The 22,997-nt window shown below is 51.8% G+C and overlaps 1 protein-coding gene across 1 annotated transcript in view; it reads right to left on the reverse strand.

Annotated features, from left to right (window-relative positions):
* Window positions 1-22,997, reverse strand: part of LOC115145587 (BCL-6 corepressor-like) — a 73,797-nt gene that overhangs the window by 26,276 nt on the left and 24,524 nt on the right. The window contains 2 exon segments of the mRNA XM_065017375.1: window positions 3,132-3,469; window positions 13,139-13,501. Coding sequence (XP_064873447.1) covers window positions 3,132-3,469; window positions 13,139-13,501 — 701 coding nt within the window.

Here is a 22,997-nt window from a genome sequence, read left to right on the forward strand (position 1 = left end):
TCTTTTTTTCTTGATTTTGACAGGTAAATAATTAAAGGCCCTTATATTTAGCTTCAGCCAAAATAACTGTTGGGGAGTTTGAAAAAAGAGAAAGCGTGCGATGGTGTGACCACATCCAATGTGGATCAAAAAGATCTCCTTTCTGAAGTCATCCTGCAGAGGTTCATTCAGGTCAGCTGGTCTATTTCTTTACCTGATCGGAAAGTGCAGATTCGAATGCTTCTACAGCGAAAGAAAATGAGGACAAAATACAACTTCGTTGTTATATGAGTGGTTCAACATGGTCGTGACACTGAAATTGTTTGGAAAAATATATATTTCTGTTTTATTCTGGTATTTTCTATTTGATTCATTTTGACTTTAAACTTGAACCTGTTGACTGATCAGGGCAGAGGGATGTCGGCTAAGTGTCTCTTGTCTGTTTAATGAACAAAATAACAACTATTGATTTCATTTGCATGGCACAGCCACGGGCTGCACAGACTAATAACAAAGTTCACCTCAAAATATGCCCTTCTATTCATTTGAAAATACATTTTATTAGTCTTATGTTTCTTAGGACCTGAAAAAACAAATGAATAATGGATCATTTGTCTAGCCAGCTCATATAATATAATAACCAGAACAATCTGACAATGTTTTGAGGAGCCAACTTCTTATTCACCATAACAGGAAAATACAAGGATATTATTTACAAATGAATTACAAGTAGGCTAAGGCAAGCTGCTAACTTCCTGTTTTGAATGTGAAAAAATGAAAGCAGTGGAAGGTCTGAATTTAAACGAAGGAATCTAGAACGTGCAGCTGCCCGGTTACCACGACAACAGCTGCAACAACAGGGTCAAAGTTGATTGTCTCTTGCTCCTTCCTGGTAAAAGCAATGGCTATATAAAAAAGTGAATACTGTCAAGAGAGGTAAAATTAGTTCTGTTTGAAAGAAACATTTCCCAATTGTTTTTACAGCCAACATGCCATGAATTCTACAGTATGTGAAAGAATGAAAACACACACATACACACACATACATACACACACACATACACACACACACACACACACACAATCCACAGGGAGCTTTTCAGGGCAGGAAGAGGTCAGAGCAGCAGCAACACTCTAAACATCGCAAACATATTTAATCCCTTCCTCTCTCTCATTCTCCCTCTCAGTCTCTCTATTCTCCCTTTCTATTTCACTCCTTCTTGAGTCATTCCATCTCATTTCAGCAACCCATGACACCCACCATCTCAGATTGTTCTGAAATTGTGTTTGTAGTTTGAAACAGGTAGGATTGGCATTCCTGAAACATTATTTTGTTGAAATTACATTTGATCTCAATTTAATGTAATTTATAGGATTCAGATAATAAATAATAAATATAGTACCCAGCATCTGATTTAAGACATTAGGAATCCCCCCCAAAATTCTAAAACCAACCATGAACCCCCCACACCCCGCGCCAATCCCACGCCAACAGCCAGTATACAGTATCAGTTCTCTGTGTTTGACAAATAGTATGAAGATGCGACTTGGCGTTTACTGTTTCTCCATACGATGTAATGTATTCCTTCTGATTATGTTTTTTTCAATGTTATGGTTTCTAATGGTCTTCAATGGTAAAAGTACCAAACACACACTGTATAGTGTTTTGCAATTGTAATGGTATTGGGTTGTGTTGTGTTTAATGTTATATGTCACTAATCATAATACATATAGAGCCAATTCCTGATCATTTTATTGAAAAAAACATATGACTGCCATGCAGTTCATTATTTCATTAGGGTTGGCACAACCTTTTAGTCCCTGGCCCATTTCTCCATTTAAGTTTTGGGCTTGTAGGAAAAGTCTTCATATGAGAATTGCATAGGGATGACCCTCTGAGAGAGCAGCCACTTGTTGGACTAGTCAGGGATAGTTGGGTTGCTCCTGAGTGGCGCAGCGGTCTAAGTCACTGCATTGCAGTGTTGCGGTGTCACTACAGCCTGGGGTTTGATCCCAGGCCGTGACCGGGAGTCCCAACTGGCCGTGACCGGGAGTCCCATAGGGCGGCGCGCAATTGGCCCAGTGTCGTCCGGTTTAGGGGAGGGGCTTTACTTGGCTCATTGCGCTCTAGCGACTCTTTGTGGCAGGCCAGGTGCCTGCAAGCTGACTTTTGTCGTCAGTTGAACGGTGTTTCCTCTGACACATTGGTTCGGCTTTCGGGTTTAGCAAGCAGGTGTTAAGGAGCACGGCTTGGTGGGTTATGTTTCTGAGGACACATGACTCAACCTTCGCCTCTCCCGAGCCCGTTGGGGAGTGGCAGCGATGAGACAAGATCACAATTGGATACCTTGAAACTGTGAGTAAACAACACAATTTATTTTCATAATGAGAGAGATCTATTGGTGTTCTACCCAAAGTTGCAAAGGAAATGTTGTGATCTAGTTAATAAACGCAAGAGACCAGCAAAATTGATAAAGAATGTGGCGGTATAGCAGGAACAGCAGCATCTAGTGGTCAAAACCTGGTACTTTCACAGTAAATAATGCAAGTGACTTCAATGGCAAATTTATCTGAACATGGAAAAAAAATCCCCAGATTAACAGGGAATACATTAAATAGCATGGAGAAGCAATACGGCAAGCCACAGATACATACTACTTGTCAAAAATAGAGAACTGATACTGTATACTGGTTGTATACTGGTTTAATACTGGTTGTTGGGATGGCTTTGGCATGGGGTCTGTGGGTGGTTTTTGACCTTTTTAAAAATGTATTCCTCGTGTCTTACTCATTGGTAGGAAGAAGTTTGATCCAAATCGAATGTTGGGTACTATATTTATTGCATATTATCTGATTGGTTGAAATCGATTAGCTTAATTTCTCAGAGATCAAATTATATTTCAACAAAATAATGTTTCAGGAATTCTAAACGTATCTTTTACTAGCTACAGAAACGATTTCAGAACAATCTGAGATGGTGGGGATGGAAATCCTCTTTCTTGTGCCTTTTGAGGTGGAACGACCCTCCTCTTGCGGCCTCGATCCACTGTCTCTGTAATTTATCTCACTGTCTCTCCAAGTCCCATTCCAGCCTGTTAAATCTGACACCAGACCTGTTAACACTGAAACCCCAATGACTCCACCACACTCACCTTGTCCTCCAAAGCTGCTCCCAGAGCAGTGCTTCCATGCTGGTTGTTGCCGCCGTTCAGCAGCTCTCTCCTCCGCTCCCTCTCTCTTTGGCTGATGTGTTTTGTCTTGCACGGCCGCTTGCCCTTGGGTTTGTCCGTGTCGCTATGACGACGGGGTTTGAGAGAGGCGGTGTCTTTGGTGGGGGGCTCAGGGGCTGAGGGGGGGAGGCACTGACCCTCAGTCTTCACCCCCAGCCCTCCTCTCCTAGGCTCCTTGGATCCCCAGTCACATCCTTGCCCCACGAGGGGCCCCTGGGGGGCAGATCTGTCCCTCTGCTGGGTCGAAGGGAGCAGTCCAACTACAGGACAGAGAGAGCGGGAGAGAATGAATACAAGTTTAGAAAAGAAGAGAATGACATTCACTGTGAACTTTATAAAAAAAACAGCAGAAAAGGGGAGAAAAATAGAAACAAAGAGTCTGAAAACTGATATAGAGACAGAGGAAGAGAAAGAGAGAGACTGAAAGATAGGGGTGTGGAGGTAAAGAGAGAGAGACTGAAGGATAGGGGTGTGGAGGTAAAGAGAGAGAGACTGAAGGGCAGGGGTGTGGAGGTAAAGAGAGAGAGACTGAAGGACAGGGGTGTGGAGGTAAAGAGAGAGACTGAAGGACAGGGGTGCGGAGGTAAAGAGAGAGAGACTGAAGGACAGGGGTGCGGAGGTAAAGAGATAGAGACTGAAGGACAGGAGTGTGGAGGTAAAGAGAGAGAGACTGAAGGACAGGGGTGTGGAGGTAAAGAGAGAGACTGAAAGATAGGGGTGCAGAGGGAGAGAGAGACTGAAGGACAGGGGTGCGGAGGTAAAGAGAGAGAGACTGAAGGACAGGGGTGCGGAGGTAAAGAGAGAGAGACTGAAGGACAGGGGTGTGGAGGTAAAGAGAGAGACTGAAAGATAGGGGTGTGGAGGGAAAGAGAGAGACTGAAGGACAGGGGTGCGGAGGTAAAGAGAGAGAGACTGAAGGACAGGGGTGCGGAGGGAAAGAGAGAGACTGAAGGATAGGGGTGTGGAGGGAAAGAGAGAGACTGAAGGATAGGGGTGCGGAGGGAAAGAGAGAGACTGAAGGATAGGGGTGCGGAGGGAAAGAGAGAGACTGAAGGATAGGGGTGCGGAGGTAAAGAGAGAGACTGAAGGATAGGGGTGTGGAGGGAAAGAGAGAGACTGAAGGATAGGGGTGCGGAGGGAAAGAGAGAGACTGAAGGACAGGGGTGCGGAGGGAAAGAGAGAGACTGAAGGATAGGGGTGCGGAGGGAAAGAGAGAGACTGAAGGATAGGGGTGCGGAGGGAAAGAGAGAGACTGAAGGATAGGAGTGCGGAGGCAAGCTCGACTAGCTCTCTACGTCTGCTGATTTATTAATGAGGATGAACATCTCTGTCTGGGAGCGCGCACACATACACACAAACACATTGTAGAGGCACTCTCAGTTTGAGTAATGAGTAAATGCAATTCCCACTGTCTTTTATCAACCTCACACACATAGTGAAGAAGTACCCATTATTGATTTTTTTTTTAAATGTCCTTGAAATTACAATAGCTGGGGGGTGGGGGTGGTTGGCCTACAAGTCTAAATATTTTATTCCCTGGACACACATAAACACACACACTGTCTCTTAAAGCTCCCCCCAATACACTCACACGTACATACATCAGTCACACCCACACCCGTATACACACACTCACCCGTACACACAGTGGTGGAATATTACGCCTCATTAACCCAGGACAGTGGTTGCCGTAGTGCTGTCATTGAATAGATGGGAGGAGGGCGACGCTTCACTGTCAATCATACTCTGTGGTTACCACGGAATCATCAAGCCAGCAGGGAATACCCTTTCTTAATCTCCTTATTTAATCCCTCTCTCTTTCTAAGTCTATTCATCTCTCACTTTCTCAGCTGTGGTGTGAGCACGGGGAAAGACCTAGTTTCTCACTTTCTCAGCTGTGGTGTGAGCACGGGGAAAGGCCTAGTTTCTCACTTTCTCAGCTGTGGTGTGAGCACGGGGAAAGCCCTAGTTTCTCACTTTCTCAGCTGTGGTGTGAGCACGGGGAAAGCCCTAGTTTCTCACTTTCTCAGCTGTGGTGTGAGCACGGGGAAAGCCCTAGTTTCTCACTTTCTCAGCTGTGGTGTGAGCACGGGGAAAGCCCTAGTTTGACACTCTCTCAGCTGTGGTGTGAGCACGGGGAAAGCCCTAGTTTGACACTCTCTCAGCTGTGGTGTGAGCACGGGGAAAGCCCTAGTTTGACACTCTCTCAGCTGTGGTGTGAGCACGGGAAAGCCCTAGTTTGACACTCTCTCAGCTGTGGTGTGAGCACGGGGAAAGCCCTAGTTTGACACTCTCTCAGCTGTGGTGTGAGCACGGGGAAAGCCCTAGTTTGACACTCTCTCAGCTGTGGTGTGAGCACGGGGAAAGCCCTAGTTTGACACTCTCTCAGCTGTGGTGTGAGCACGGGGAAAGCCCTAGTTTGACACTCTCTCAGCTGTGGTGTGAGCACGGGGAAAGCCCTAGTTTGACACTCTCTCTGTCTCTCTCTCTCTCTTTGACTGGGCCTTGAAGGGAAACAGTCATTCATCACACGTTAGTCACACTACACCTGCCCCCATATTTCTAAATGGCATGTGCACGTGCTCTTACTCACTCACTCACTCACTCACACAGCACACACACACAGACACACACACACACACACACACAGACACACATACACACAGATCTTCCTGCTACGCCAGCATGTCTGTGCCAGTTACCAGTTAATCTGACTATTCTCTCATCATTCATTTGTTTGATTGATTTAAAAAATGTATGGACTTTCTGTGTTGTTATCTGGTGTTGGTGGGCCATGTTGACCTGTTTTACTGATCATCCTCAATCACCATGATCAATAAACATTTTCCTTGAGTGTACTTTTAACAGAGATGAGATTTACTTCAAGATGCATTCACATTCATCCAAGTCATCCAAGATGGCGTAGCAGTCGGACGTGTGTTTTGTCTTGTCCCGTCCTGTATAGTGTAAATATAGTTTTTTTCCTCTTTTTTTTCCGTATATATTTCGTACATATTTTAATCTCACTTCCCAACCACAGGCTGAATATATTCTCCTGCAACCCGCATCACCCAATGTGGTACGGATCTGCTTTTTCTATGCTTTAGAACCGGAACCCTCATCAGAAGCTAGCCGCTAACTAGCTACTAGCTAGCCACTGCTAGCGGTCTTCAACGCTAACTAGGACACCAGCGCGACATCTACCCAAAGCATATCAGACTGCTTTTTCTCTACCACATCTCCGGATTCCTACCGCAAGCTCTGAAGCTTTATACCGGATCATCGTAAATAGCTAGCTGCAATCCGAGTGGCTACTCCTGGCTAACGTCTCTGTCCCAGAGCAAGCACCAGTTAGCCTGGAGCTAGCCTCGAGCTAAGCCCATCTCCCGATTACCCGAAGAGGTCCAAAAATACCTAATTTGCCAATTGGCCTGGACCCTCTACTGACCCTCTACTGCCGACACGGAGCCCCGCCCGATCCATCACGACTGGTCCGCCGACATAATCGTCCGAGGGGGTTTCAACAGGCTTTTCCGCTGCGACATCGCCAAAGATCCATCTGCTGGCCAAGGCCCGCGAGCTTTCTGAATCGCTGTATCTCCAGCTCACCGCATGAAGAGGAATAAATAAACAGACTCACCCCATCGCGACGTCCCCCAAAGGTTAACTCTCTAGCCCTCGCTATCTCCCTGCTTGCTAACTCGGCCTGCTAACGGCTAGCTTGTCAAGCTCCGGTCCGCTAACTGCTACCTTGTCTAGCTCGGGCCTACGAACTGTTAGCTTGTTAGCACAGGCCTGCTAACCGTCTGTACCACCGCGTCCCAATCACTCTCTGACCCCATTTACTTTCTATCTCTTTTGATTTTTAATTTGTTTATACCTTCCGGAAACCTGCCTCACCCAATGTGATACGGAATCGCTATTACTTTTACTCTTATTTTTATTTTTATGACACACTCAAGAACCTCCAGACGCTAACCAGCTAACTAGCTACAAGCTAGTTAGTCATTGTTAGTTAAAAAAAAAAAAAATTTTTTTTTAAAAACCTGGATAACACTCGCCAGCCCCCCTGCCCATCCACCGCTGCCCCCTGGACACTGATCTCTTGGCTACATAGCTGACGCACGCTGGACTGTCCATTAATCACGGTACTCCTTTCTGCTTGTTTGTCTTACCTGTCGGCCCCGTTGCCTAGTCAACGCCATTTTACCTGCTGTTTGTTGTGCTAGCGGATTAGCCTCGCCTACTGTTTTTAGCTAGCTTTCCAAATTCAACACCTGTGATTACTGTATGCCTCGCTGTATGTCTCTCTCAGATGTCAATATGCCTTGTATACTGTTGTTCAGGTTAGTTATAATTGTTTTAGTTCACAATGGAGCCCCTAGACCCACTCTGCATACCCCTGTTACCTCCTTTGTCCCACCTCCCACACATGCGGTGACCTCACCCATTACAACCAGCATGTCCAGAGATACAACCTGTCTCATCATCACCCAGTGCCTGGGCTTACCTCCGCTGTACCCGCACCCCACCATACCCCTGTCTGTGCATTATGCCCTGAATATATTCTACCATGCCCAGAAACCTGCTCCTCTTATCCTCTGCCCCCAACGCTCTAGGCGACCAGTTTTGATAGCCTTTAGCCGCACCCTCATACTACTCCTTCTCTGTTCCGCGGGTGATGTGGAGGTAAACCCAGGCCCTGCATGTCCCCAGGTACCCTCATTTGTTGACTTCTGTGATCGAAAAAGCCTTGGTTTTATGCATGTCAACATCAGAAGCCTCCTCCCTAAGTTTGTTTTACTCACTGCTTTAGCACACTCTGCTAACCCTGATGTCCTTGCCGTGTCTGAATCCTGGCTCAGGAAGGCCACCAAAAATTCAGAGATTTCCATACCCAACTATAACATCTTCCGTCAAGATAGAACTACCAAAGGGGGCGGAGTTGCAGTCTACTGCAGAGATAGCCTGCAAAGTAATGTCATACTTTCCAGGTCCATACCCAAACAGTTCGAACTACTAATTTTGAAAATTACCCTCTCCAGAAATAAGTCTCTCACTGTTGCCGCCTGCTACCGGCCACCCTCAGCTCCCAGCTGTGCCCTGACACCATTTGTGAATTGATCGCCCCCATCTAGCTTCAGAGTTTGTTCTGTTAGGTGACCTAAACTGGGATATGCTTAACACCCCGGCAGTCCTACAATGTAAGCTAGATGCCCTCAATCTCACTCAAATCATCAAGGAACCCACCAGGTACAACCCTAACTCTGTAAACAAGGGCACCTCATAGACGCATCCTGACCAACTGGCCCTCCAAATACACCTCCGCTGTCTTCAACCAGGATCTCAGCGATCACTGCCTCATTGCCTGTATCCGCCACGGAGCCGCAGTCAAACGACCACCCCTCATCACTGTCAAACGCTCCCTAAAACACTTCTGTGAGCAGGCCTTTCTAATCGACCTGGCCCGGGTATCCTGGAAGGACATTGACCTCATCCCGTCAGTTGAGGATGCCTGGTCATTCTTTAAAAGTAACTTCCTCACCATTTTAGATAAGCATGCTCCGTTCAAAAAATGCAGAACCAAGAACAGATACAGCCCTTGGTTCACTCCAGACCTGACTGCCCTCGACCAGCACAAAAACATCCTGTGGCGGACTGCAATAGCATCGAATAGCCCCGTGATATGCAACTGTTCAGGGAAGTCAGGAACCAATACACGCAGTCAGTCAGGAAAGCTAAGGCCAGCTTCTTCAGGCAGAAGTTTGCATCCTGTAGCTCCAACTCCAAAAAGTTCTGGGACACTGTGAAGTCCATGGAGAACAAGAGTACCTCCTCCCAGCTGCCCACTGCACTGAGGCTAGGTAACACGGTCTCCACCGATAAATCCACGATTATCGAAAGCTTCAATAAGCACTTCTCAACGGCTGGCCATGCCTTCCGCCTGGCTACTCCAACCTCGGCCAACAGCCCGCCCCGCAGCTCCTCGCCCAAGCCTCTCCTTTACCCAAATCCAGATAGCAGATGTTCTGAAAGAGCTGCAAAACCTAGACCCGTACAAATCAGCTGGGCTTGACAATCTGGACCCTCTATTTCTGAAACTATCTGCCGCCATTGTCGCAAACCCTATTACCAGCCTGTTCAACCTCTCTTTCATATCGTCTGAGATCCCCAAGGATTGAAAGCTGCCGCAGTCATCCCCTCTTCAAAGGGAGAGACACCCTGGACCCAAACTGCTATAGACCTATATCCATCCTGCCCTGCCTATCTAAGGTCTTGAAAGCCAAGTCAACAAACAGGTCACTGACCATCTCGAATCCCACCGTACCTTCTCCGCTGTGCAATCTGGTTTCCGAGCCGGTCACGGGTGCACCTCAGCCACGCTCAAGGTACTAAACGATATCATAACCGCCATCGATAAAAGACAGTACTGTGCAGCCGTCTTCATCGACCTCGCCAAGGCTTTCGACTCTGTCAATCACCATATTCTTATCGGCAGACTCAATAGCCTCGGTTTCTCGGATGACTGCCTTGCCTGGTTCACCAATTACTTTGCAGACAGAGTTCAGTGTGTCAAATCGAGGGCATGCTGTCCGGTCCTCTGGCAGTCTCTATGGGGTGCCACAGGGTTCAATTCTCGGGCCGACTCTTTTCTCTGTATATATCAATGATGTTGCTCTTGCTGCGGGCGATTCCCTGATCCACCTCTACGCAGACGACACCATTCTATATACTTTCGGCCCGTCATTGGACACTGTGCTATCTAACCTCCAAACGAGCTTCAATGCCATACAGCACTCCTTCCGTGGCCTCCAACTGCTCTTAAACGCGAGTAAAACCAAATGCATGCTTTTCAACCGATCGCTGCCTGCACCCGCATGCCCGACTAGCATCACCACCCTGGATGGTTCCGACCTTGAATATGTGGACATCTATAAGTACCTAGGTGTCTGGCTAGACTGCAAACTCTCCTTCCAGACTCACATCAAACATCTCCAATCGAAAATCAAATCAAGAGTCGGCTTTCTATTCCGCAACAAAGCCTCCTTCACTCACGCCGCCAAGCTTACCCTAGTAAAACTGACTATCCTACCGATCCTCGATTTCGGCGATGTCATCTACAAAATGGCTTCCAACACTCTACTCAGCAAACTGGATGCAGTCTATCATAGTGCCATCCGTTTTGTCACCAAAGCACCTTATACCACCCACCACTGCGACTTGTATGCTCTAGTCGGCTGGCCCTCGCTACATATTCGTCGCCAGACCCACTGGCTCCAGGTCATCTACAAGTCCATGCTAGGTAAAGCTCCGCCTTATCTCAGTTCACTGGTCACGATGGCAACACCCATCCGTAGCACACGCTCCAGCAGGTGTATCTCACTGATCATCCCTAAAGCCAACACCTCATTTGGCCGCCTTCGTTCCAGTACTCTGCTGCCTGTGACTGGAATGAACTGCAAAAATCGCTGAAGTTGGAGACTTTTATCTCCCTCACCAACTTCAAACATCAGCTATCCGAGCAGCTAACCGATCGCTGCAGCTGTACATAGTCTATTGGTAAATAGCCCACCCATTTTCACCTACCTCATCCCCATACTGTTTTTATACTGTTTTTTTATTTTATTTATTTATTTACCTTTCTGCTCTTTTGCACACCAATATCTCTACCTGTACATGACCATCTGATCATTTATCACCCCAGTGTTAATCTGCAAAATTGTATTATTCGCCTACCTCCTCATGCCTTTTGCACACATTGTATATAGACTGCCCATTTTTTTTCTACTGTGTTATTGACTTGTTAATTGTTTATTCCATGTGTAACTCTGTGTTGTCTGTTCACACTGCTATGCTTTATCTTGGCCAGGTCGCAGTTGCAAATGAGAACTTGTTCTCAACTAGCCAACCTGGTTAAATAAAGGTGAAATAAAAAAAATAAAAAAATTGCTTACACATGTCAAGTGTTTTCAGATCTACACAAGTGCCTCGGGAGGAGGGGTTAGGGTTTGTTCTGGACAGGGCCTAACTATACTGGCGCATTAAGCACATGCTGTAGAGATATCCCTTATTGAGACAGCGGTTAGGGTGTTGGTCATTGGTGCTGGTTACAACACACCTATCTGATCAAATTCAAATAAGTATTTGAACTGAAAGATGGAAATCAGTAGAATTCTCGATAGCTGAGCAGCTACAAGACGACTCTCTAGCATCTTTTTATTTATCATGTAGAACAAACGTGTCTCTGATTAGGAATCAGTCACATCGCAGTTCTATCTGGAACATTCCAACATGTTGCCAGAACATGGCCCAGGCGCTGGTGTTGCTTCTGACACAAATATACCTCGGTTGCCTTGTTCTCAGAATGTCAGAAATGTGTATATTTACAGTAGCATGTCTTCACTTTCTCACATTTGCCATTTAAGCAATGATTGTGCCAGTTATACCAAGATAATGCACAACACAGAGTTCCACCTCCAGGTTTAAATGTGGAAAAACAGACAAGTTGCAACAGAATCACTTGTCCTACACAGTATGTGTGGATTTCAAGAAGACAATGCAGAAATGCTCAGCTACAGTAGATGAATGAGCACATACAGAACGTTTTGGAGCGATAGTGGAAATGTGGTTATAATTCGTGCACAAGGCGTAATCCTACACATTCCCACCTTCTAATGAGAAACTCATTTTATTTAGATCAGGTCTGTTGTAACTGTAGCCAAATCTATTGCTATGAATGTGACAGTAGGGTAACTCCCCTAGCAGGTCTCAAAGCCAAGCCACTAGCACCAATGACCAATTCCCTTACCCCTGTACCTACAAGGGATATCCCCCATTGGGCCAGTATAGTTATGTCCTGTCCAGAACAAACCCCTCTTCCCTAGGCACTTGTGTAGATCTGAAACCACTTGACACGTTTAACCAATAGGGTGAATGCACTCTGAAGTAAATCTCAGCTCTGTTAAAAGTACACTCAACAAAATATTTCATTGAGCATAATGATTCAGGAGTATCGTTAAAACAGGTTAATAGCAGCAACATTAGACAACTAGACAGAAAGCCCTTCAATTACTGAAATAAGCGAATAAAATCAATGATGAGAGAATAATCCGATTTATTGATACCGGACACGGACACTGAGATGTAGCAGGAAGATCAGAATAACGTGAACCAAGAGGCTGTGTGTTCAAATCCCAGGTGAGGAAATGTTGAATAATAATGACTGATTCATTGAACATGCACAATGTAATCCTGTGTGTGAAATATCGAAGTTGAAAACACTATCTCCAAAGCACTGTGTGAGTATCCCAAACAGACAAAGGCCTGTGAATGAATCAGTGGTTCACTAATCAGAGCATTGATTGGCTTAGCAGCAAGACGTGATGTGTAATGATTTTTTGGGGGAGGCACAAAAGTTTTTGCAACACTCCTATAAAAACGTTAGTTAATGACCTAATGATACTCTTAAAGGAACGTTCTCTAACGTTAAGGGAACGTTTGTTGTTAGCTGGTAGAGTCTTAACCACAGACACAGCCTCTCTAACACTCTAAATACCTGGAGCCAGCAGGAAGTGTCCTCCTATGTCACTTCCTGTCCACTCTGCAGGGAAAGCGCCTGAACCCAGGCAGGCTGACTACACCACTAATGTAGAGAGGAAATGACATCACAAAGCACAGGGATATTGAAGGCTAAACCATAGAGAGCCTAGATGAACTTCTGTCTGTGGCTTCAACACTTCTGTCAGAGAGGAGATGTTGAGGAGATACGAAGGACACAACAAAAGATATAGAACAGCTTATAGCACAGTAAACACTGCTCCATACTGTACATAGCAGCAGTAAAAGCCCACTACCACTGGCGACAAGGCTACAGGTCAACCCCACAGAGTCAATCAGAATCAGACAACTCAGACGGACAGACAGACTACCTCGTTTAGCGTCTCCATTAGCCAGCATCTCTCTGGCCCAGCTCTTTGTGATCTCTGGCTTCTGTGACAGAGGTTTCACTTCCAGATCAACCTTGAACTTCCTGTCCCGAGGGGGCGGGGCATGGGCTGGGCTCCAGGTTGGGGTCGGGGGGAGGGTCCGGGGCAGGAAGGAGGGGCTGTGATGTGATGACCATGTCCTCTCCTCTTTGACCTCTGGCCTCTCGGGGGAGGAAGAGGTGGGCTTGCGGAGGCGGAGCCCCTTCAGCTCGATACACACCTTCAGCTTCCTCACCTCTTCATCATCATCCTCCTCATTAGTAGTAGGAGCCGTAGGTTGCTCACTGCCCCACAGCACGCACGCATCTACCGACCCAGAGAGTGGACGTTAGTGGAGAACACACACACACAATAGGACACATACAGACACAGGGGCGCAACATAAACAGACACACACATGCATGGACACACATACACACATAGAGACAAAAAAGACACAAAGGCAAACATGGTGCCCACTCTCACAAGCTGATGAGCTGTAAAGCCTCATGTAAGCTTCACTTTAAGCATAGGAAAGCCTCTGTGTGTGTGTGTGTGTGTGTGTGTGTGTGTGTGTGTGTGTGTGTGTGTGTGTGTGTGTGTGTGTGTGTAAGAGACAGACAGAGAGAGAGACAGACAGAGAGGGGGGAAGGAGAGAGGAGTGCGGGGGGGGATGCCCCAGGGAGGACTAGCCCTCTCGCCTGCCAGCACTGGGAGAGCGAGTGCAACCACATGCCAAAAGAAAAGGGGGAAAAGAACAGAAACCCAAACACACAAGGGAAGGAAGAAAGGATCTGAAAAGAAAAGAGCAGCTTTGAAGAAGGTGGCAGAGGAACGGCGCAGCTGAAAGAAAAGAGAGAATGGCTGTCCTGCTCCCTCCCTTCTCCCCACTCAAAGACAGGATTAAACACTCCTCTCTCTCCTCTTGTGCATCCTCTCTCTCTCGCTCTCTATCTTCGCTAAACTGGCTGCCACACAGAGAGAAGGATGGGACAGAGAGAAAGAGAAATGAAGTACAGTAGTTGTGGGAGGAAAAGGTGAGAGGGTTGGAACAGACAGAGGGGTGAAAGAAAGAGGGAACAGAAATGGGAGGGGAGGGAGAGCCAGACAGAGCAAGAGTCAGAGAGAGAGGGGTAAGAGGAGGGACCGAGAGAGAGAGCGGTGGGAGGAGGGACCGAGAGAGAGCGGTGAGAGGAGGGACAGAGAGAGAGAGCGGTGAGAGGAGGGACAGAGAGAGAGAGCGGTGAGAGGAGGGACCGAGAGAGAGAGCGGTGAGAGGAGGGGAGGGACGGTGAGAGGAGGGAGAGAGAGCGGTGAGAGGGAGAGGACAGAGAGAGAGGGGTAAGAAGGAGGGACCGAGAGAGAGAGAGCGGTGAGAGGAGGGACCGAGAGAGAGCGGTGAGAGGAGGGACCGAGAGAGAGAGCGGTGAGAGGAGGGACAGAGAGAGAGGGGTAAGAGGAGGGACCGAGAGAGAGCGGTGAGAGGAGGGACAGAGAGAGAGGGGTGAGAGGAGGGACAGAGAGAGAGGGGTGAGAGGAGGGACCGAGAGAGAGGGGTGAGAGGAGGGACAGAGGGACAGAGAGAGAGGGGTGAGAGGAGGGACGAGAGAGAGGGGTGAGAGGAGGGACAGAGAGAGAGAGAGGGGTGAGAGGAGGGACAGAGAGAGAGCGGTGAGAGGAGGGACAGAGAGAGAGGGGTGAGAGGAGGGACAGAGAGAGAGAGGGGTGAAGAGGAGGGACGGTGAGAGGAGGGACGAGAGAGAGAGCGGTGAGAGGAGGGACCGAGAGAGAGCGGTGAGAGGAGGGAGAGAGAGGGGTGAGAGAGGGACGTTGAGAGGAGGGACAGAGAGAGAGAGCGGTGAGAGGAGGGACAGAGAGAGAGCGGTGAGAGGAGGGACAGAGAGAGAGAGCGGTGGAGAGGAGGGACAGTGGAGCGGAGAGGAGGGACTGAGAGAGACAGTGGGATGAGAGGAGGGACAGAGAGAGAGAGACAGTGAGAGGAGGGACAGAGAGAGAGGGGGGAGGAGAGGAGGGACAGAGAGAGAGGATGAGAGGAGGGACAGAGAGAGAGGGGTGAGAGGAGGGACAGAGAGGGGTGAGAGGAGGGTCAGAGAGAGAGGGGTGAGAGGATGGACAGAGAGAAAGAGGGTGAGAGGAGGGACAGAGAGAGAGAGGGTGAGAGGAGGGACAGAGAGAGAGGGGTGAGAGAGGAGGGAGAGGGGTGAGAGGAGGGACAGAGAGAGAAGGGTGAGAGGAGGGACAGAGAGAGAGAGGGTGAGAGGAGGGACAGAGAGAGAGAGAGAGACAGAGAGAGAGGGGTGAGAGGAGGGACAGAGAGAGGAGCGGTGAGAGGAGGGACAGAGAGAGAGAGGAGGGTGAGAGGAGGGACCGAGAGAGAGCGGTGAGAGGAGGACAGAGAGAGAGAGCGGTGAGAGGAGGGACAGAGAGAGAGCGGTGAGGGGGAGGGACAGAGAGAGAGCGGTGAGAGGAGGGACAGAGAGAGAGCGGTGAGAGGAGGGGACAGAGAGAGAGGGGTGAGAGGAGGGACAGATGGAGAGGGGTGAGAGGAGGGAGAGAGAGAGAGGAATGAGAGGAGGGACAGAGAGAGAGGGGTGAGAGGAGGGACAGAGAGAGAGAGAGGAGGGACAGAGAGAGGTGAGAGGAGACACAGAGAGAGGAGGGACAGAGAGAGAGTGAGAGGAGGGACAGAGAGAGAGCGGTGAGAGGAGGGACAGAGAGAGAGGGGTGAGAGGAGGGACAGAGAGAGAGGGGTGAGAGGAGGGACAGAGAGAGAGAGAGAGGGACAGAGAGAGAGGGATGAGAGGAGGACAGAGAGAGAGGAGAGGACAGAGAGAGAGAGCGGTGAGAGGAGGGAGAGGAGGGACAGAGAGAGAGAGCGGTGAGAGAGGAGGGACAGAGAGAGAGAGCGGTGAGAGGAGGGACAGAGAGAGACAGAGAGAGGGTGAGAGTGGAGGGGACAGAGAGAGAGACAGGTGAGAGGAGGGACAGAGAGAGAGGGGTGAGAGGAGGGACAGAGAGAGAGGGAGGAGGGACAGAGAGAGAGGGGTGAGAGGAGGGACAGAGAGAGAGGGGTGAGAGGAGGGACAGAGAGAGGGTGAGAGGAGGGACAGAGAGAGAGGGATGAGAGGAGGGACAGAGAGAGAGGGGTGAGAGAGGGAGGGAGGGTGAGAGAGAGAGAGAGGGTGAGAGGAGGGACAGAGAGAGAGAGAGAGAGAGGGCGGTGAGAGGAGGGACAGAGAGAGGAGAGAGAGGGACAGAGAGAGAGAGGGGTGAGAGGAGGGAGAGGAGAGAGAGAGAGCGGTGAGAGGAGGGACAGAGAGAGAGAGAGCGGTGAGAGGAGGGACAGAGAGAGAGAGCGGTGAGAGGAGGGACAGAGAGAGAGGGACAGAGAGAGAGTGAGAGGAGGGACAGAGAGAGAGAGAGCGGTGAGAGGAGGGACAGAGAGAGAGGGGTGAGAGGAGGGAGGGGTGAGAGAGATAGGGGTGAGAGGAGGGAGGGGGGTGAGAGAGAGAGAGGGGTGAGAGGAGGGACAGAGAGAGAGGGATGAGAGGAGGGTCAGAGAGAGAGAGGGATGAGAGGAGAGGGACAGAGAGAGAGAGGGGTGAGAGGAGAGAGAGAGAGGGGTGAGAGGAGGGACAGAGAGAGAGGAGGGTGAGAGGAGGGTCAGAGAGAGAGGGGTGAGAGGAGGGACAGAGAGAGAGGGTGAGAGAGGAGAGGACGGTGAGAGGAGGGACAGAGAGAGAGCGGTGAGAGGAGGGACAGAGAGAGAGCGGTGAGAGGAGGGACAGAGAGAGAGAGCGGTGAGAGGAGGGACAGAGAGAGAGAGCGGTGAGAGGAGGGACAGAGAGAGACGGGTGAGAGGAGGGACAGAGAGAGAGAGGGGTGAGAGGAGGGACAGAGAGAGAGGGGTGAGAGGAGGGACAGAGAGAGAGGGGTGAGAGGAGGGACAGAGAGAGAGGGATGAGAGGAGGGACAGAGAGAGAGGGATGAGAGGAGGGACAGAGAGAGAGGGGTGAGAGGAGGGACAGAGAGAGAGCGGTGAGAGGAGGGACAGAGAGAGAGCGGTGAGAGGAGGGACAGAGAGAGAGAGGGGTGAGAGGAGGACCAGCGAGAGAGAGCGGTGAGAGGGACGGTGAGAGGAGGAGAGGAGAGAGAGAGAGCGGTGAGAGGAGGGACAGAGAGAGAGAGAGGGAGGGCGGTGAGACAGAGAGGAGGGACAGAGAGAGAGAGAGGGTGAGAGGAGGGTCAGAGAGAGAGGGGTGGAGAGGAGGGACAGAGAGAGAGGGGTGAGAGGAGGGACAGAGAGATAGGGGTGAGAGGAGGGACAGAGAGAGAGGGGTGAGAGGAGGGACAGAGAGAGAGGGATGAGAGGAGGGTCAGAGAGAGAGAGGGGATGAGAGGAGAGACAGAGAGAGAGGGGAGAGAGGAGGGACAGAGAGAGAGGAGGGACAGAGAGGAGGGTCAGAGAGAGAGGGGTGAGAGGAGGGACAGAGAGAGAGGGACAGAGGTGAGAGGAGGGACAGAGAGAGAGGGGTGATAAGAGGAGGGTCAGAGAGAGAGGGTGAGAGGGAGAGAGAGAGATGAGAGGAGAGACAGAGGTGAGGAGGGACAGGAGGGACAGAGGAGGGACAGAGAGAGAGGGGATGAGAGGAGGGTCAGAGAGAGAGAGGGAGGGACAGAGAGAGGGGTAAGAGGAGGGACAGAGGAGGGGGATGAGAGGAGAGAGAGAGGGGTGAGAGGAGGGACAGAGAGAGAGGGATGAGAGGAGGAGACAGGGGAGAGGAGGGGTGAAAGGAGGGACAGAGAGAGAGGAGGGACAGTGAGAGGAGGGACAGAGAGAGAGGGATGAGAGGAGGGACAGAGAGAGAGGGGACAGAGAAGATGGACAGAGAGAGAGGGGTGAGAGGAGGGAGAGAGAGAGAGAGCGGTGAGAGGAGGACAGTGAGAGGGGGAGAGCGGTGAGAGGAGGGACAGAGAGAGAGGGATGAGAGGAGGGTCAGAGAGAGAGCGGAGGGAGAGGGTGAGAGGAGGGACAGAGAGAGGAGGGACAGAGAGAGAGGGGTGAGAGGAGGGACAGTGAGAGAGAGCGGTGAGAGGAGGGACAGAGAGAGAGGGATGAGAGGAGGGACAGAGAGAGAGAGCAGTGAGAGGAGGAGGGGGACAGAGAGACAGAGGGATGAGAGGAGGGACAGAGAGAGAGAGAGAGGGAGAGAGAGGGGTGAGAGGAGGGACAGAGAGAGAGGGGTGAGAGGGTGAGAGGAGGGACAGAGAGAGAGGGGTGAGAGGATGGACAGAGAGAGAGAGGGTGAGAGGAGGGACAGAGAGAGAGAGGAGGGACAGAGAGAGAGAGTGGTGAGAGGAGAGAGAGAGGGGTGAGAGGAGGGACAGAGAGAGAGGGGTGAGAGGAGGGACAGAGAGGAGGGACAGAGGAGAGGGGTGAGAGGAGGGACAGAGAGAGAGCGGTGAGAGGAGGGACAGAGAGAGAGAGAGAGGAGGGGTGAGAGGAGGGACTGAGAGAGGAGGGACAGAGAGAGAGAGCGGTGAGAGGAGGGACAGAGAGAGAGATGAGAGGAGGACAGAGAGAGAGGGAGGAGGGACAGAGAGAGAGAGAGGGACAGGGTGAGAGGAGGGACAGAGAGAGAGGGGTGAGAGGAGGAGGGAGAGAGGAGGGACAGAGAGAGAGAGAGGGGGTGAGAGAGGAGATGAGAGGAGGGACAGAGAGAGAGGGGTGAGAGGAGGGACAGAGAGGGACAGACAGAGAGAGCGGTGAGAGGAGGGACAGAGAGAGAGAGAGGGAGGGACGGTGAGAGGAGGGACAGAGAGAGAGGAGGGTGAGCGGAGAGGAGGGACAGGGCAGAGAGAGAGCGGTGAGAGGAGAGAGAGCGGTGAGAGGAGGGACAGAGAGAGAGAGAGAGGGTGAGAGGAGGGACAGAGAGAGAGGAGGGACAGGGTGAGAGGAGGGACAGAGAGAGAGGGGTGAGAGGAGGGACAGAGAGAGGGGTGAGAGGAGACAGAGAGAGAGAGGGGTGAGAGGAGGGACAGAGAGAGAGAGGGGTGAGAGGAGGGACAGAGAGAGAGGGGTGAGAGGAGGGAGAGAGAGAGGGGTGAGAGGAGGGACAGAGGAGGGAGAGAGAGAGGGTGAGAGGAGGGACAGAGAGAGAGCGGTGAGAGGAGGGACAGAGAGAGAGAGGTGAGAGGAGGACAGAGAGAGACGGGAGAGGAGGGAGAGGAGGGACAGAGAGGGAGAGAGAGAGGGGTGAGAGGAGGGACAGAGAGAGAGGGTGAGAGGAGGGACAGAGAGAGAGAGGGTGAGGAGGAGGGACAGAGAGAGAGGGATGAGGAGGAGGGACAGAGAGAGGAGGGATGAGAGGAGGGACAGAGAGAGAGGGGTGAGAGGAGGGACAGGAGAGAGAGCGGTGAGAGGAGGGACAGAGAGAGAGAGCGGTGAGAGGAGGGACAGAGAGAGAGGGCAGGAGAGAGGAGGAGGGACAGAGAGAGAGAGCGGTGAGAGGAGGGACAGAGAGAGAGAGAGGAGGGACAGAGAGAGAGAGGTGAGAGGAGGGACAGAGAGGAGGGACGGTGAGAGGAGGGACAGAGAGAGAGGGTGAGAGGAGGGACAGAGAGAGAGGGGTGAGAGAGGGACAGAGAGGGGTGAGAGGAGGGAGGGACGGTGAGAGGAGACAGAGAGAGGGGTGAGAGGAGGGACAGAGAGAGAGGGGTGAGAGGAGGGACAGAGAGAGAGGGGTGAGAGAAGGGGAGGGACAGAGAGAGAGCGGTGAGAGGAGGGACAGAGAGAGAGAGAGAGAGGGTGAGAGGAGGGACAGAGAGAGGAGGGACAGGGTGAGAGGAGGGACAGAGAGAGAGGGGTGAGAGAGAGAGAGAGAGGGGTGAGAGGAGGGACAGAGAGAGAGGAGGGGGAGAGAGAGAGGAGGGACAGAGAGAGAGGATGAGAGGAGGGACAGAGAGAGAGGGATGAGAGGAGGGACAGAGAGAGAGGGGTGAGAGGAGGGCCAGAGAGAGAGCGGTGAGAGGAGGGACAGAGAGAGAGAGCGGAGAGGAGGGACAGAGAGAGAGAGGGACAGAGAGAGAGAGGGGTGAGAGGAGGGACCGAGAGAGAGAGAGGGCAGAGAGAGAGGGGTGAGAGGAGTGAGAGGAGGGACAGAGAGAGAGCGGTGAGAGGAGGGACAGAGAGAGAGAGTGGTGAGAGGAGGGACAGAGAGAGAGAGCGGTGAGAGGAGGGACAGAGAGAGAGGGGTGAGAGGAGGGACAGAGAGAGAGGGGTGAGAGGAGGGACAGAGAGAGAGGGGTGAGAGGAGGGACAGAGAGAGAGGGGTGAGAGGAGGGACAGAGAGAGAGGGATGAGAGGAGGGTCAGAGAGAGAGAGGGATGAGAGGAGAGACAGAGAGAGAGGGGTGAGAGGAGGGACAGAGAGAGAGGAGTGAGAGGAGGGTCAGAGAGAGAGGGGTGAGAGGAGGGACAGAGAGAGAGGGGTGAGAGGAGGGACAGAGAGAGAGTGATAAGAGGAGGGTCAGAGAGAGAGAGATGAGAGGAGAGACAGAGGTGAGAGGAGGGACAGAGAGAGAGGAGTGAGAGGAGGGTCAGAGAGAGAGGGGTGTGAGGAGGGACAGAGAGAGAGGGGTGAGAGGAGGGACAGAGAGAGAGGGATGAGAGGAGAGACAGGGAGAGAGGGGTGAAAGGAGGGACAGAGAGAGAGAGCAGTGAGAGGAGGGACAGAGAGAGAGGGATGAGAGGAGGGACAGAGAGAGAGGGGTGAGAGGATGGACAGAGAGAGAGAGGGGTGAGAGGAGGGACAGAGAGAGAGAGCGGTGAGAGGAGGACAGTGAGAGAGAGCGGTGAGAGGAGGGACAGAGAGAGAGGAGAGCGGTGAGAGGGGTGAGGAGGGACAGAGAGAGAGGGGGAGAGGGTCAGAGAGAGAGAGAGCGGTGAGAGGAGGGACAGAGAGAGAGAGCGGTGAGAGGAGGGACAGTGAGAGAGAGCGGTGAGAGGAGGGACAGAGAGAGAGGGATGAGAGGAGGGACAGAGAGAGAGAGCAGTGAGAGGAGGGACAGAGAGAGAGGGATGAGAGGAGGGACAGAGAGAGAGGGATGAGAGGAGGGACAGAGAGAGAGGGGTGAGAGGAGGGACAGAGAGAGAGGGGTGAGAGGATGGACAGAGAGAGAGGGGTGAGAGGAGGGACAGAGAGAGAGGGATGAGAGGAGGGACAGAGAGAGAGGGGTGAGAGGAGGGTGAGAGGAGGGACAGAGAGAGAGAGAGAGCGGTGAGAGGAGGGACAGAGAGAGAGAGCGGTGAGAGGAGGGACAGAGAGAGAGCGGTGAGAGGAGGGACAGAGAGAGAGGGGTGAGAGGAGGGACAGAGAGAGAGGGTGAGAGGAGGGACAGAGAGAGAGGGGTGAGAGGAGGGACCGAGAGAGAGGGGTGAGAGGAGGGACCGAGAGAGAGCGGTGAGAGGAGGGACAGAGAGAGAGAGCGGTGAGAGGAGGGACAGAGAGAGAGCGGTGAGAGGAGGGACAGAGAGAGAGAGTGGTGAGAGGAGGGACAGCGAGAGAGAGCGGTGAGAGGAGGGACAGAGAGAGAGGGGTGAGAGGAGGGACAGAGAGAGAGGGGGTGAGGGAGGAGGGACAGAGAGAGAGGGGTGAGAGGAGGGACAGAGAGAGAGAGAGAGGAGGGTGAGAGGAGGGACAGAGAGAGAGAGAGAGGGACAGAGGGGTGAGAGGAGGGACAGAGAGAGAGGGGTGAGAGGAGGGACAGAGAGAGAGCGGTGAGAGGAGGGACAGAGAGAGAGGGGTGAGAGGAGGGACAGAGAGAGAGGGATGAGAGGAGGGACAGAGAGAGAGGGGTGAGAGGAGGGACAGAGAGAGAGAGGGGTGAGAGGAGGGACAGTGAGAGAGAGCGGTGAGAGGAGGGACAGAGAGAGAGAGCGGTGAGAGGAGGGACAGAGAGAGAGCGGTGAGAGGAGGGACAGAGAGAGAGAGGGGTGAGAGGAGGGACCGAGAGAGAGCGGTGAGAGGAGGGACAGAGAGAGAGAGCGGTGAGAGGAGGGACAGAGAGAGAGTGGTGAGAGGAGGGACAGAGAGAGAGCGGTGAGAGGAGGGACCGAGAGAGAGCAGAGAGAGAGGGGTGAGAGGAGGGACAGAGAGAGAGAGAGAGAGGAGCGGTGAGAGGGGGAGGGACAGAGAGAGAGGGAGAGCGGTGAGAGAGGAGGGACAGAGAGAGGAGCGGTGAGAGGAGGGACAGAGAGAGAGAGCGACAGTGAGAGGAGGGACAGAGAGAGAGAGAGCGGTGAGAGGAGGGACAGAGAGAGAGAGTGGTGAGAGGAGGGACAGAGAGAGAGAGCGGTGAGAGAGGAGGGACAGAGAGAGAGGGGTGAGAGGAGGGACAGAGAGAGAGGGGGTAAGAGGAGGGACAGAGAGAGAGGGGGTGAGAGGAGGGACAGAGAGAGAGGGATGAGAGAGAGAGAGGGAGAGGAGGGTCAGAGAGAGAGAGGGATGAGAGGAGAGACAGAGAGAGAGGGGTGAGAGGAGGGACAGAGAGAGAGGAGTGAGAGAGAGAGGAGGGTCAGAGAGAGAGGGGTGAGAGGAGGGACAGAGAGAGAGGGGTGAGAGGAGGGACAGAGAGAGAGTGATAAGAGGAGGGTCAGAGAGAGAGAGATGAGAGGAGAGACAGAGAGAGAGGAGTGAGAGGAGGGTCAGAGAGAGAGGGGTGTGAGGAGGGACAGAGAGAGAGGGGTGAGAGGAGGGACAGAGAGAGAGGGATGAGAGGAGAGACAGGGAGAGAGGGGTGAA

The sequence above is a fragment of the Oncorhynchus nerka genome, linkage group LG1 (assembly GCF_034236695.1).
Source record: "Oncorhynchus nerka isolate Pitt River linkage group LG1, Oner_Uvic_2.0, whole genome shotgun sequence".
In the NCBI taxonomy this organism is placed as follows: Eukaryota; Metazoa; Chordata; class Actinopteri; order Salmoniformes; family Salmonidae; genus Oncorhynchus; species Oncorhynchus nerka.